Raw genomic sequence first — 15,753 nt, forward strand, 5'->3', positions numbered from 1 at the left:
TTTTTACCTACTACAGTCTATTTCAAATAAATAACACGCTGTAAATAATTTTCAATTTTAAGCACGCACGCTTAAAAGGCACATATTTTTTAAAAAGTTCGGCACGCTATTGCATGGAGAAGAAGGCAACATTTATATAAAAAAAAATAATTAAATTGTCTTTATTATCTTATTGCTGTTAAGAGTTTGCTCTTAAGACGGTAAGCTTTTTTAAAAAGCTAAACTTGTATAGTAGTATAGATTCAATATATGACCAATTTTACCCAACACCAGAGTTTCGAATCCCATGGCCATAAATATCACAATTATTTTGATAGGGGCTACCTTCATCATTTTGATAATTACTTAATTTGACTGCTTGTTGGTAAGATGATTATCACAGAATAAATACATATATATGCGTAATCACTACATGATCATTTAAGTCCCGTCCTTATACCAAAACCCTGGAACCTTGGTCCATAAAATCATAATCTTGATAGAGTCCCGACAATTTTCTTAGATTGATTGTTTGATGTTTTGTTCTAGAGAAAAACATTTTCAAAGAAACAATGAATATTACTACTGTAGATTCTTTATTTTACGTGAGTACCCAATTAATTCCGCGATTCAACCGGTTTGCATCAAATCGTGAGAATGTAAAATCGCGAGAGCCGAATTGTTTGCATAGTTTTATTTAGTTTGCATTTGGTTGAAAAAATAAATTTAAAGTTTACAGTATATGACCACTAGAGCTTCGCCTTATCCCACTGACGCTGTGGCCATATATTTTACAATGGTAAAGGCTCCCATGGTCATCATAAGCATGTTGTAAGTTTGTGTTCAAACGTTTATATGAAGAGAAAATAATTTTTCGGTTATGAGGTGTTAAATTTGTAATATAATCTTAAATTATAAATATAATCGTATATGTACAAAAGACAAAATTTGTACAAAAAAAAAATACACTATAACACAAGTGAAGGTCCCTATCGCCTACATATTGTATTACGTTTGGATACTTAATACATTACGGGCTGGTTAAATTCATATACCATCACAAAACTAGACGTTTTCATGGCGATAACCTCATCATCATATTATCGTATTGAGTCCTTAAGACATTTGATCATGATTTATTTAAAAAAAAGGGTAATGCTGCTCATAAAAAATGATCAGACTGTTGCTTCAAATATGTATTAAAGTCAATCATAAAATTGAGAAATCGACAACGCCTTCTATGTTTTCAATAAGCAGCAAATGAGAGTCGTTTCCTTTTTAATTGTACCGGTTACCTTGGGCAATTAATCGCTTAACTTTTTGTTTCATATTGTTATAAAGAATGACTAATTCACAACACATATTATCTTCAGTGTTGTTGGTGTAAGAATAGGGGGTCCCACCCTTTGGTTTATGCATTGATGAAATACGACCACAGAAGATTTAAAAGGTCCAAACGTTATTTCATTTCCAAGAGTAAGGGATTAAAATCAATATAGATTGTTACAAAGGATGACATTTACTGAATATTCAAACAAACATGTGATAAAAATATATATATTTATCTAGCAGCTAATCATAAAGTTAGATATAAAAATTATTTTAGATAATTTAGCTTACCTTTTTGCCTTTTGAGTTTTATTGTCGTTTTGTCAACAATTATAAAGTCAATGTTCAGTTTCATCAGTCTGATATGATTGTGCTCATTCATGTGTTTTAACTTCCAAATGTAAGCTTCTTTTACTGAGAGAACCAGGAAAAAACTTGCTGAAGGTCGCACGCCATTAACTAGAATTTCCTCTATATCACAATCCAGTATATCAGCAACAACTTCAACAATGTGTTTTATTTGCTCTTTAGTGTAGGCAGTTAAATCCCCTTGTATATGAAATTGTACATTCGTACACCCATTTTCTAAAAAAAATTTCAATACATGGTTATACATATTTAATAAAAAACATTTAGTTCTATTAATTATATGGAACTGTACGTTCTTACATCTTGTCTGAATTGAATATAAATAAGTGATGGTAAAACATTTAAGGTGAAAAATAACCTTATTATTTATTGTGGGACATTAAAGATTTGAATTAAATATTCTAAATTCTATATTCTCAATCCCTACCTACTGGTCTTTCAAAAAAGCACAGAGCTTTATTATTTGATGCATATTTTATGCATCGTGTATATAATTTTTTACAGCCCATCTCTTTGCAAAGGAACTGCATAAAAATAACATCGTTTGGGCTAAAAAGCATTTCATCTTGAAGAATTGTAAAGCATTCCAAGGCAGAGTTTGCTAACTGCAAATTTGTCATGTTCTGTACCTTGCCTGACGCTACAACAAAGAAGAACATATTACAATGAGTGTCGTTTTCTTGTAATTAACTAGTATAATTAAAATCGATATTGTGGGAAAAGACCTACCCTGTAGCAAATTTTTCAGCCTTTTGAGTTTTTCACGAGGAAAATTTTCTGCTAGATAATCGCTAAGTTTAGAAAACTTAATTCCTGGACCTGGCTCCCTGTATAATGGGTTTTCCATCACACCTTTTTAAAAGTCAAATACATGTATCAAAATAAAAATGTATTTTACAATACTTGTATACACATAGATTTTAGAATTCCATCTCTTTTACCAAAGATAGCGTAGATATTTTTAAATGTTTATTGGGCCCATAAAACAGTTTTATAGTTGTCTAGATTCATCAGATGATAACCCAAGTGATAACGATCATCTCTTATGATCATACGACAAAAATTAAATTAACAATGCATATAAATGTACGAGAGCCAGTCAAAACAAACATAAACGATGTCGCTGTCTTTCATGCAAGTCATAACTAACACATCAAATTATGCAACATCATATAATATTGGCTCATATGTAAAGTTTTGTTCCGAAAGGTAAAATTGTTACTTGATTTTGAAAGTAGTGTGTTTTGTCAGTGGGTAACACGGTAACGTCTAAAACAAGACGTCACGACAAGAGATGGACAAAATATAAAATACACAATCTATATTTCCTGTGCCTTTCTTCTGCATTTTTTTAATAGTTCTAACCACTTGATGTCAAATTAGCTCAAAACATTCAATTTGTTCCCTTCAATGTATTCTTTTTTGCTCCATCTCCTTATTCCGAAATAAAACCTTTGAAAGTCAGATGTCGTTAGTTCATCTCTTATCCAATGCATCGACTTGTTTTCACTGAAAATCTTTTATCCTTTAGGCTATTTGATGTCCAAAACGCGTTCGTTTGTTTTGTAGAATTTGGAGTGAAACCAAATGTTTTGCTTTTAGCAATTTCTTATATTTTTCAATCAAGCTGAATTGACCAAAAACATAGGACACTTTCAAATGAAATTAATTTAGATTGTAAAACTCACAAAATATTAAAACATTCCATTAAGAAAGAGTTCGTACTCCTACTCAATACGTGTTAGAATCAATGGAAGGATGAACTTGAATTGCTACTCATCATTCGAGAGTTAGCTATTTATATAACTGATAAAGAACAAAGACCTTAGTATATCTGTTCTTAACTTTTGCTCTACCATATGTATATCTGCATATCTCAACATTTTTTTTCTGAACAGGAAAAATTCTCATTTATTAGCCAAATCATTTAATTAACATTTAATTAAGATGAGTAAATGAACCACAAAATACACAAAAAACACATTTCTTATTCACCACATGTTACCATATCTCTTTGTGTACCTATATTATTGTTGATATGAAGATTTTTATCATCTAAGAACAGCAAAAAGATATTCATTGCCATAGGATTAGCAAAACTCCATTGACAATTTATCAGACCTCTGTTTGTTTCTGGACGATTTCTGAAATTCAATTTAATAATGAGATTGGGAAACTCACTAAATTTCGAAAAAAAATATCAATTAACTGCAAAGTCTTCCTGATTATAATTAAGGATAACGTTTACTCAGAATGAAAAAAAATTCCACTGATGATAATAAAAAACCAACTATTGTGTGTTATAGACTTTATATGGTAGTGTTATTCTTCATTTTCATAAAAGTTGATAAATGACCTATATTTTGAGTTAATGGCCATTGAATATTTTTTGAAAATGTAAGAGAAATCCATAAAAATTTTACACTATGATTGAGAATTTCTTAATTGTGAAGTTAATACAAATTGCTTTACTCTTTAACAAATGAAATACAGTTTATGAATGGTAGAGACATTAAATAGATACAAAGCATTAAGTTTTCATTCACAATCTTTATAGATATTCTAGACCGAATTTCCTCTATCAGTTTTCAAATTACTACCCATTTTTGATTCAGTTTAACAAAAAACTGAATGATGATAATGCTTTAACATTTATAGTATTAAACTAAGTATATTGACCATTCTCTGCTTGCAGAAAATTTATATGAGGTCAATGATCAAAATTTTGAGATATGGTGTCTTTTATCATTTTTAAGCATTTTTCAATATATTTGTTGTGTGTGCCATAGTATTTTATATACGAAAAGGCAAGATAAAACCAACAAAAAATATGCAAAATTATGTTGACTAGCAAATAAAATCTTAACTTTAAATATTATAGTACTACCAAAAATATTACAGTGGAAAACAAAATCTGAAAAATTTAGTCCTTATTTCCTCTGTTTTGCTAAAAACGTTTTAGCCTAATTCCATAATTTTGTAAAAAAAAAAAAAAAAAAAAAAAAAAAAAAATCGATTGTTATGTCAATAATAATTCATTTCATAAATTTTTTTTGTATTTAAAACAAATTTTACTCATAAAATTGAACTTTTTAGCAATCCGGATTCGAGAACTCAAACCCTGAGTAAACAACGTTCTTAAGTGTTATAAATCAAGCAATTTGTGAGATTAAATTGCAGTTTTTCATTAGATGGTAAGCATTTTAGATAAAGAACAAAATGTTGATGTGCTTCCTCTTACAGTTTACAATTGTTTTATCATACTTATTTGCCAATGTTGATTTTTTTTCTTTTGTTTGGAAGAGAAAACTTTGCTTCATTAGTAAGTTGTTTTGTTTACTCTTAATTTTTTTTTTGTAAATGACAACAAATATATTTTGAAATTCACAAATGACATATTTTGTTTTCTAACCTGTTTCTATGCCTGTTTGTGTACCTTTATCATTTTGTATCTGTGGAGTTTGATCATCTGTGAAAAGCAAAAACATATATTTATAAATAAACATTGAGTTATCTTACATTTTATATTTTCATTCCTCATTGTTCGTTTGTTTTCATTCCCACATTTATTTATTCAGTTATGCATTCATTCATACATGTAGTATGATTGTAGTAAGAGTGATCTACGGATAGCCTTTGGCGGATGGATCGATAAATAAAAGAGTGTGCCAAACGGAATTTTCTGGTTTTTGAGAATGAGCAATATATTTTTAGCACGAACTTCGAAAATTTATTTCATCTCACCCCCGAAGAAAGATGACTGTTATATAGAACTTCGTAACCTGTCAGCTTGACTGATGGTGATATTCAATATTGCTGATATACACAGTGAGTTATTTTACTACATTTTATGCAATTAATATACTATATATTTGTATTTAAATGTAAATGCATTTACGTTTAATTATAGATCACCATTAAAAAATTGTATTAATCCATTTACGTGTTGAACTACAATTCATGCAAACAAAGATTTCGGCCTTGGAGTTATCATATCAACCTTGGTGGCGGAAGAAAATAAATATATCAATATCGGCTACCCATTCCCATACACTTTAACAAAAGTTAAAGAGACAGTACAGCTGAAAACATATGTGTAAATAACTTTAGATTTACCTATTGTATCGTTAGGAGATAAGAAATGACGTTGATTGTAATAATCAAATATAAATAAAATAGAATATAAATTCAAATACAAAAAAATCCCTTTCACATAATTAATGTTATTATGAGTTTCCGGAAATTTAAGGGTCGTACAAACCGGAAGTACCACGTGGACTTTGATTGACAGTCATTGACGCGTGTTAAAAACTACAAGATCTTCGTCTGAGTACGGTCATCATGGTATACAACGTTAAATGGACTTTCTAAACGGAACACATCCTCACTTACTTGATAATTTATAAATGATTTATCAATTTCGGTTTATTTTGAAATGAACAGACATAAATATGTCAAATAACCCCTCAAAGGGCCTCATTTACGAATTAAAATGAATTTAGGTTGTAGCAACTCCCATGATAAACACGAAAAAATACATGCTTACAAAATAATAACTGTGGTTATTTGTAAAAAAAAAAAAAAAAAAAACTTTGAACAATTATTACCTGGGAGAAGTAGAAAAGGCATATTTTTTCAAGTCGGTATTTTGATTAGAAGCGCCGTAATGTCTCTTTAAGCAGTATTCAATTAACATTTAAACATACGCGTTTAAATTTTCCTACCTATGTTTTTGATCGTACTTCCAACAAAGTTTGCAACTTCTATTTGATAGCTGTTAATTTCGAATTGATTTGAATTCTTCACAACCAACACAGGGTGGGGAAGAGTGTTCAATGTCCCCTTGTAGTCTTCAGAGTTGACATCTATTGGTGTGAACATATCATCATTCATGCTTTTCAAGCTCCACTGTACAAAACAAGGTGCTGGAATCGATTGAATCGTCGCAACAAACCATTGACTGCCATCTTCCTTATTAATCTTGTCAAAAGAGACATCTGGAGCATCTTGTAATGTAAAATGATTGGTTGTTCTTAAAAAGAGACAGCTAAATAATTTCCTTAATTTCAATTTACATGCATTTATGGTCGGATGTTATACTTTGTTTTAAAAAATGAAATCAAATAACTCGATGAAGTATGTTGTGTTTTTCACTGCACTTTACATAACATTGTTTTTATGCAACGATTATTTAGCAAATCCACAGCAAAGATTACTGATTAGGAAACCTTTACCGTTATCAAAAGGAAAAAACAATCTTAAGCATATGGTTGTATAGTGCATGACACTGGGGCAAATAACTATAATTTTGCCAATAGAAATATCTAACGCCATACACCTAGTACACCGTTGCACCGAGTACCAATAATCTTAAAAGTTAATAAAGTCCCAAAATTAGTCTAAGGATATCTATGCTTATAAATTAAGGCATTTTGCAAATTAACTACAAAATGTCTGCACCAGAGTATTTGCTTACATCTTTGGTATTTTAACACGTGATGATATCCGTAAGGTATAATTGAATTTTAACTGATAAGTTATTTTGTAAATCTAATCAAAAGTCTACTTTTATTTTTGATAAACAAGCCCCAAATAGCAATAATAAGAGTAAAGTGGTGGAAACGCTTTGGCGGATCCAAGTCGGGGATAGTCTCCATCAAAATTATACTTGCAATGAAATTATATTGAATGATTACGTACAGAGTGAATATATTTACTGTGAGCCTATTTAGAGAATTATCAAAGTTAAGATTTGACAAATGGTGAATAATTAAAATAAGTCGAATCGTTTCTTTAGTGGGCGCTTTTAGTTTTGATACTCATTTACTTGCAAAGCACGACCTCTGGTGAGAGAATGGGATAGAACTTACTCATATGGAGAATTCACATACATTTTATTCATGAGCTAAATTCTACGTGACACTGTTCTCATTAATATTCATGTCTTCAAATTGTATCCCCTGCGAATGAATATTACATACCTTGTATGAAATTTATGTAATTAGGTCAAAGCTTTCATTTTTTGAATGAGAACACGTGTTAGGGCAACGCATAGATTATATGTGTATGTTTTTGTCACTATAATCAGTGATTCACACTTCAAATTATTTTTGAATCCCTATTCAATCATTAGATTATCTAAAAATAGGACTATACCAGCTAACATGAGTAAATAAAAAAAACAGTTAAACAAATCAGATTGAAACAAAATTAAAATATAACCTGAAAAATCTCATTCAATTTATATGATAATCCTTAAATAAAAATATGCAATATATGCCTAATGATTTATAATATAAATCCTAAATGCCTAGCTGCAAGTCCGAAAGCTTACTAAAAAAATCTTGAAAAATGCTATATTGGGAGTAAAAAGGAACCGACAAGATTTTTTTTTAATTGAGTCAAGATTTCTGACACAATTAGTGTGCAATGTAAACTTTGTAAATATATAAGGAACATCTTTACCTATGAGTGGCACGTATTTTAAAAAAAATTCTAGAATCCCTTCATGACGTCTTTCATCACTAAAACACACTTTATTCCTACAACGCCTCGCTTCGATTATTCCGATTCAAAAGGAACCGCCATCTCAATATCTAATGTAAACAAAGCAGGCACATTCCGATCCCGGATGTAGTAAATGACAAAACCAAATGAGGAGAAAATATTTCCGAAATACTTATCTTTTAAGATTTTTGATTTTTCTCATTCCTTTCAATATATTCTATTGTACTGAAAATCGCCATTGTGATAACAATATGGCCGCTATGCAAATTAGTAAAATGTACATCATTTCTCCATATGCAGAACGGGGTAACCAAGAACGCGGATTGACTAATTAACGAAAAGTGTGGGGCGAATTCATCATGCATCGCGGGCAGATACCTTGGATCGGACTTTGATTAATACAAAAAGTTCATAAATAAAATGGAACAATTCATGCGATTTTAGTACTAATGGAATGAACTTTCCAGAACAGGGTGCCTAGAAACGGGCTGACTTAATGGCGGAAAGTGTATAGCGATTTAACCATCGGCTTTGACCAGCTACTTTAAATCTGACAACTTTGGAATAAAATATGTATGCACATGGATAATAATGCAATACCTAGTGTGTTGTAATTTCATACATTTTTATACATAGACAAATTGGTTGTACACCTTTAACAGTAATGAACAGATAATTGTATTCTACATGTACGTCTATACAGGCACGTAGCATCAGAAGGGCCCCCCCCCCCCCACAAACTTTTTGCGCAGAAAATATTTTTCTTAATGTTTCTTAATTTTACATACAAAAAATTGAATTAACATGGAGTTGGTCCCCCACTTTTATGGGACCATGTAAAAAAATTGAATTGAAAATAATGAAATAAACAGTTGAATTAAAGTTAAAAGTATTTTTTACGTGTTTGGCCCCCCACTTTCAAAAATGATGCTATGTGCCTGCTATATACTGTCAAACTTCTCGGGATTGCTATACTGTATGGGTAAATAATGTATGCATAAACGGGAAAGTTTAATGGGGAATGGAGATGCCCCCGCCCCCTCCAAATTGTTTTTTTTTATCTGAAATTCTTTTTTGCAATAGTAACAGATATTATATTGAAAATTGACCTAAAGAACCAAATTCAGAGAGAGGGACATTAAATAACAATTCAATGGTTTGAAATAAATACATGTAGAATAAAAAAAGTTTATTTCTTAAAGTCAGCTGCAACAAACCGGATTAAGGCCGCGTACATTTAATGTATATATTACCCATTTCAGTTTAGACTTTTCATCCCTGTCCGCTCCTCTAAATATCCAACAATGCAGTTTGTTGTATATTTTGATTTTAAAAAAATTGGAATATGAAAAAAAATTGACAAAATGTATACAAAAATGAAAAAAAAATTATCAACATGATCAACATTTTATCAATATGAAGCATAATATTATAATAATATGTGATGTGATCATTCCCGCGCTTCCGCGGGGTATCATCTAGTAAATATAATATTTGATTCAACCAAAATACTGATTTCGAATATGTTTTTTTAAAGTTGTTTATTGACATTTAAGGGGCATAGTCACGAATTCTAGTTTTCTGTTATTATTTACAATACTTTAGAATTGCATTTCTAATGATCAAATGAAATTTGAGGGTAAGTCGTTAAATAAAAAGCAAGGCTTCACAATTCTTTGTCATGTTAACAAGGATCGTGTTTTGTTTTTGTTAACACAGGTTCATTATACATTTACCAGTAAAAAGTATTTTTTTAAGCTGATTCGTATATTCTTATTCAGTTTCAGCATGATTAACAGTTTCTAACGTCTGACACATTCATTTTAGGTCTAAAACTTGAATTTTCACTTCAACATTCAAAATGTAAACAAATGCTTTGTTTACATAGCAAAGTATTGTAAGCTCTGTTGCTCGCTTTTAACTCAACGAATGACACTAAAACTTTAATTGTCTGTTAAAAATGTCTTGTAAACATAAAAATTGGTAATAAATTTTAACCAAAATTGTGGCCATGCCACTTTAAATCTGATTTTTGTTAACTTATTTATCCAAGTGGTAAAAGGAATATACACCATAGTGGAGTTTGCTTTAACTGTTACATTTATTAAACAAACTGTTACACAATTTGATTTATTTGTAATTCTCTGATTTTTATATAAGGAAAATCTTAATTCATCAGCTTTTGAAGATGTCGTGAAAAAAGTTTTGATATTACCAAGAACAATTTCGTCACTCTTAGTTGGTCCGACGGCGTTAGTAGCCGTAAGTTGGTAAGGACCAGCATCGTGATGACATACTTCTTTGATGATCAGCGATGGGTCGTCAATGGTAACCTCTGATAATCTCCCACCACTTCCTTTAATATCTATCTTCTTTCCATTCTTTGTCCAAAACACCTCAAGAAGACCCGGTGAATCGTCATCCAGAAAAATATTCCCAATCAGTTTTACAAATTTATTCTTTATGTTTGTTTCTTGAATTGTCGAGATGTTTGGAAGATCTGTATTGATAAATTGTACTGTTAGATGCATACAAGAACATCATTTGTACATCATCATACACATGTTCAGATAGATAGTTAATATTCGTTCAGTTAACGATTTATACCATGAAAATAAAATCATACTTCCTGTGACATTGATTTTCACTGTGTTGCTGATACCACCTCCAATTTTATTCAAAACTACAAGTCGATAATATAGCTTGTCGTCAAACGTTGTCTTCGGAATGACAAGTAAAGGACATTCAGGAGTGGCATTACTCCCATAATATTTAGGGTCTTCTATATCAATGCAATGGTAATCCGTTTCATCTTTGCTTGTCTGCCACTCTACTTTCTTTGGGGATGGAATTGATGAAACTTTAGATCTAAAAGTTGTTTTAGAACCAAAACAAACCTTGGGATCTGTTTCAATTTCAACACTTGGAACATCTGAAAAAGTGTTAATGTAAAAAAGTACGATTTAATGTTTAGATTAAACGAAATTCGAAAATTTGATTCAATATGTCAAATGATCATAACTGGCTGCCATATATTTTTTTCACAGTTTCAACAGCAGTTTTTTAACCTATTGGTTTACAGTGACATACCGGTATTGTACAAGGGCAGTTAATATCAATGCAGAAAACACTATATATATTTAAAAAGCATTGAAATGAAAAATGATATTGTGTGACATGAGAAATTCAAACTTTATTAATGACATTGTTTGTTTTAATATTATGTCAGTCAACACCGTTAACAAACCACGTGAGATTGTACAAAAAAATCAGTCTTCATGAGTCTTTTTATCGCGTTTATCAAAATATACATAAACTATGGAACACTATAATAAAACTCTTCTACTTTACACCATACATTATTACATTTTATGGCCTTTGCTTTTACAACTACTTCAGGTGGTACTTCTACTGCTTCTGGTAGGGATTAGGAAGTAAGTATACATAGCATGATAAATACCACATTAGTTTAAACCTAACCCTTTCTTGACTTCATCAACATTAGTTCATGGATAAATATCTGACCATATAAACTCTATGTAAACTCTATTCATGAACTTTGCAGCAATAAGTATATTAAAGAAAAGATACCTATCCATATGTATTTATTTGGAAGTCGGTAGGTAGTAACAATAGTTTGTCATTATCTATCTATACAGGAATGATGTAGGGAATAAATAAATGGTTTATATATTGTTTTCTCGTTGATTCAACTTTATTTTACTTAACTGCATGTTTTGTTCAATGTAGTTAACTTATAACATGTAAGTTTTTAAGCTTTAAGTGGTTATTTTTAACGTCATCGTTTCAAGATGAGCAGGCAATTTGAACGCTGTTTTCATTCAGATTGATATCAATGTTTATTTGTATATATGATATATCTATCTAACGTCGTTTTAGATCCCTGATTTACCTTCTTTTTCAAAGATACTAATATTAAACTTCCGTGTTTCGGTAATAAAATATAAAGTACCGATATTTTTAGGGGTTTTTATCAGACGCAATTGTTAGAATTTTACAATTTAGAAAATGTTATCGACATTTAAAAATATACATTGGCATTGCATTTTGTTGAAATAATAAATGAAGTACATTGCACCAAGCAAATCTTCACTGTTATTAGTTGATATTTCAGCATAAGCTTTATTTCTGTGAAAATGCATATATGTTTAATGTTCTAATTTGGCTTTTTAAAAAGGTATACCATGCTCAGAATGTTGACTGGAACAAAAATAAAATAACGTAATAAATTAACATTACCTAACGTAATTTCTTCTGATACCGATCCCACAGCATTAGTTATCGTGCAGGAGTATTTCCCTTTCTCTTCGTTAGAAGGTGACGTTATTTTATAACAACTTTCAGAAATAATGCTCTCAGCAAAGGAAATGACCCTTTCATCTAAAATTTCTCCATTCTTACTCCATGCTATACGAGATACTTTAGGTGAACGTCCTAAAACTTCATAACTGCAAAGTAAATTAATGCAGTGTTTTCCTGTTGTAACTTGTAGATCCTTTATAAGTGGTAGATCTATAATGAAGATAACAATTAAAAATGCATTATTTTTCAACTAGTCACCAGGTATTCATTTACACTTTAGTTTTTGTTTATGCTTTCTCATTTTACGAAATGGTCGGTATTTTACTTTAGTAAAAAAAAAACTCAAATTACATTTACTTTTGATTATTTTTCTCGAGCTCAAGAATAAATATATTGTTCACTCAGTTTTTGTAATAATTAAATTACTTTAACTATCTCTTATAATCGAGATGCAGTTTCATATATTAAGCAGGCGTGTCAGACTGTAAGCAATTAACAAGCCTGATAAAACTAGAAAGGGGCATCACCACAATTTTGGGGGAATTCTGTTTTCCTGTTTTTATTATTTACATTAATAATTGAGAATCAGTCGTAGAGTTAAAAGCAAGATACAGAGCTCACAATTCTTTGTCATGTAAAAAATGTTTTGTCTTGTTTTTGTTTACCTAGATTTAATAAAGCAATAAAAATTCATTTTAAATCTGATTGTTTTTAGTTCCTAACGTTTAGCATATTTATATTAGATCTAATACTGGAATTTTTACTTCAACATTCAAAATGTAAACAAAAGCATTGTTTACATGGCAAAGAATTGTAAGCTCTGTAACATGCTTATTACTCAGCGACTGACACTCAAACTTTAGTTGCCCGTTAAAAATGCTTTACTTGAAGCCTTGTTAACATTAAAATCGGGAAAAAAAAATTGACCAAAGTTGTGACTATGCCCCTTTAAAGCGTTTCACCGTGCATAATACCTCCCAAAACCCGTAAACAAATGGTGTTTTTTGATTGTTTGTACTTGATTCCATTTGATGAACGTGAAAGAATGGCCCGGTATTCCCCTTGATCCTCTTTACACACTGATTGTATGACCAGTTTTCTGGTGCTACTACCCCTGTATTTCTCCATACTGGTGTCAATACATTTTATGTCATTTCCAATACGTTTCCGCCAAGTAATTAACCAGTCTCCTATATTTTCTGGTTTTATTTCTGCTTCAAAACTTGCAGAATCTCCACAGGTTACTTCCTCTTCGCCTTTTATCAAAATGTCTGGTTCATCTGATAAAATAACACACAATAAGCAACAGTTGAGACTGCTATAATTTATTAAAGCAATTTTTAAGTTCATATATATATATATATATATATATATATATATATATATATATATATATATATATATATATATATATATATATATATATATATATCTTTTGTTATATATTTCACAAACCTTCATCTTCTGGTGATAATCTCACAAATGCTTCCAAAAGCAGTTTGTAATGTTGCAAATGATCATGCGTAAATTTAGTGCGTTCAATCTTTATCAACTCTTCTTCATAATTTCCACAGTGTCCAATTCTTAACTGAAATCTGCCAGTGACGGACTTTAAATTCTTCCACAAATCTTTAAACGCGGTATCAGAAATTGCTGCAGAAGAAGCATGGGCAAAGTAGATGTTTCTAAACAACCTCAGGCGCTCTATGTCATCCCCAATATCCGTATCGGCTGGATTTGGTTCCTTTCCCCATCCTTGTGTTGGCTTCAGAGAGGGGCATAAATTCCTTATGAGCTTGTAAAGCAAACTAGCATCAAAATCAGCGTAATTAGGTAAATCAGGTGGCTGAATGAAACAAACTTTCCGCTGATCAGAACGTAGACAACATTGTCCATTCAACTTAAGTGATGGGCATGAATCTATTTCTTTATAAAGGTTCACAGGTTTAATGCGACTAGCTAAAATGTCTTTAAGAGGTAGCTTTATGAAATCCACACATGCAATTATAACGCAATTAAAGTTATGTTTTTCATTTGATGAACATAAAGATGCCATTGTTAAATTAAAATATTAACTTTGTATTTGTTCTCATCTTTCAAGTAATATGGAAAATACTTTTTGCTGTTAACGTTGTTCATGAATCCTACGACAATTTTTATTTTCGATTGAGTTTATGTTCTATCCTCCCTTCTATATAGTAACAGCCTGAGTGAATCTCTTTTGTGGGATTATTCAAGCGTTTTATAGCTTCCAAATTTTCTAAACAAAAAAAACTATCATTAGACTCTCTGATTATTATAGACATACAGTGCACAGATGATAAAATGATGTAAATAAAAGTCATTGCCTATGATATCAAAGCACATGTATCTATTTATTAAATTACAACGACTTAATTGTATCAGAGTATGTTATTATCAAAAAATTCTGTCAAACCGAAAGTACATTTATCGTTATTTAACTTACATTTCAATAACAGTAGTATTCCCTTAGATTCCATTGGTAAATCTTTACTTTAGTTGTTATTTCCACATAATACTTTTTTATCACGGCAGCAAATAACAACAAAGTTTAAAACATTGAAACCAGCAGGCGTTTTGACTCGGAGAGACATCATACCAGATATACCCGGAACAGGTAAAGATGTTCGCGGGGCAGAGTGTTTATACAGCTCTGACCTTGTGCTGTCACGTTCGACGTTATTTTTAGAAATTAAAAAGAGACAAACCCATAAAACTATAGCCTTATATGTCATGTACAATATTCCTTTTTAAAATTATAAAGAGAAACCAATTATTTGGAGTTGTTATCTTACATTCGTTCTTACATTACGTTCGACATAAAACCGATATTTAAAAAAGGAAAACGACACAAACAGAAAAATGTAAAGCTTAAAAACTCGAATAAAAATATCTCGTTTTTACTGTGTAAGGCGGGGGTTTGCATATGTTTGGGTCTATTTACCTAATACACAATATCTTAAACGGGACAAGTTTTATTTTGTTTATATATTGTTTAAGATCTTTGGGGTTTGTAATAAAATTGTAATACTCCACTTTTAACATTTTTAAACCTTATAATTGTTATGTTCTTATGATCATTTCTAGCTTGCGTATTCGTTTTATTTTTCAGAAATAACTTTTTAATGATTAGGCTTATTTCTACGAATAAAAACAGAGATGTGTTTCATTAATTTTTTATGGAGCAGGCGTGAAAACAAAATGGCCAATTATTTCTAACGCAAC

General features: G+C 30.6%; 1 protein-coding gene across 1 annotated transcript in view; it reads right to left on the bottom strand.

The window, feature by feature from the left end:
• The window catches only part of LOC128171076 (uncharacterized), a 31,137-nt gene extending 15,976 nt beyond the window's left edge, over positions 1-15,161 (bottom strand). The window contains exons 1-11 of the mRNA XM_052836831.1: positions 14,975-15,161; positions 13,963-14,767; positions 13,482-13,787; positions 12,445-12,717; positions 10,811-11,116; positions 10,400-10,684; positions 6,402-6,683; positions 5,090-5,146; positions 2,407-2,529; positions 2,105-2,317; positions 1,600-1,893 (exon numbers count right to left, since the gene is read on the bottom strand). Coding sequence (XP_052692791.1) covers positions 1,600-1,893; positions 2,105-2,317; positions 2,407-2,529; positions 5,090-5,146; positions 6,402-6,683; positions 10,400-10,684; positions 10,811-11,116; positions 12,445-12,717; positions 13,482-13,787; positions 13,963-14,563 — 2,740 coding nt within the window. The 5' untranslated portion in view covers positions 14,564-14,767; positions 14,975-15,161. The remainder of the gene's footprint in view (positions 1-1,599; positions 1,894-2,104; positions 2,318-2,406; positions 2,530-5,089; positions 5,147-6,401; positions 6,684-10,399; positions 10,685-10,810; positions 11,117-12,444; positions 12,718-13,481; positions 13,788-13,962; positions 14,768-14,974) is intronic.
• Positions 15,162-15,753: the final 592 nt, after the last annotated feature.

The sequence above is a fragment of the Crassostrea angulata genome, chromosome 2 (assembly GCF_025612915.1).
Source record: "Crassostrea angulata isolate pt1a10 chromosome 2, ASM2561291v2, whole genome shotgun sequence".
NCBI classification, from domain to species: domain Eukaryota; kingdom Metazoa; phylum Mollusca; class Bivalvia; order Ostreida; family Ostreidae; genus Magallana; species Magallana angulata.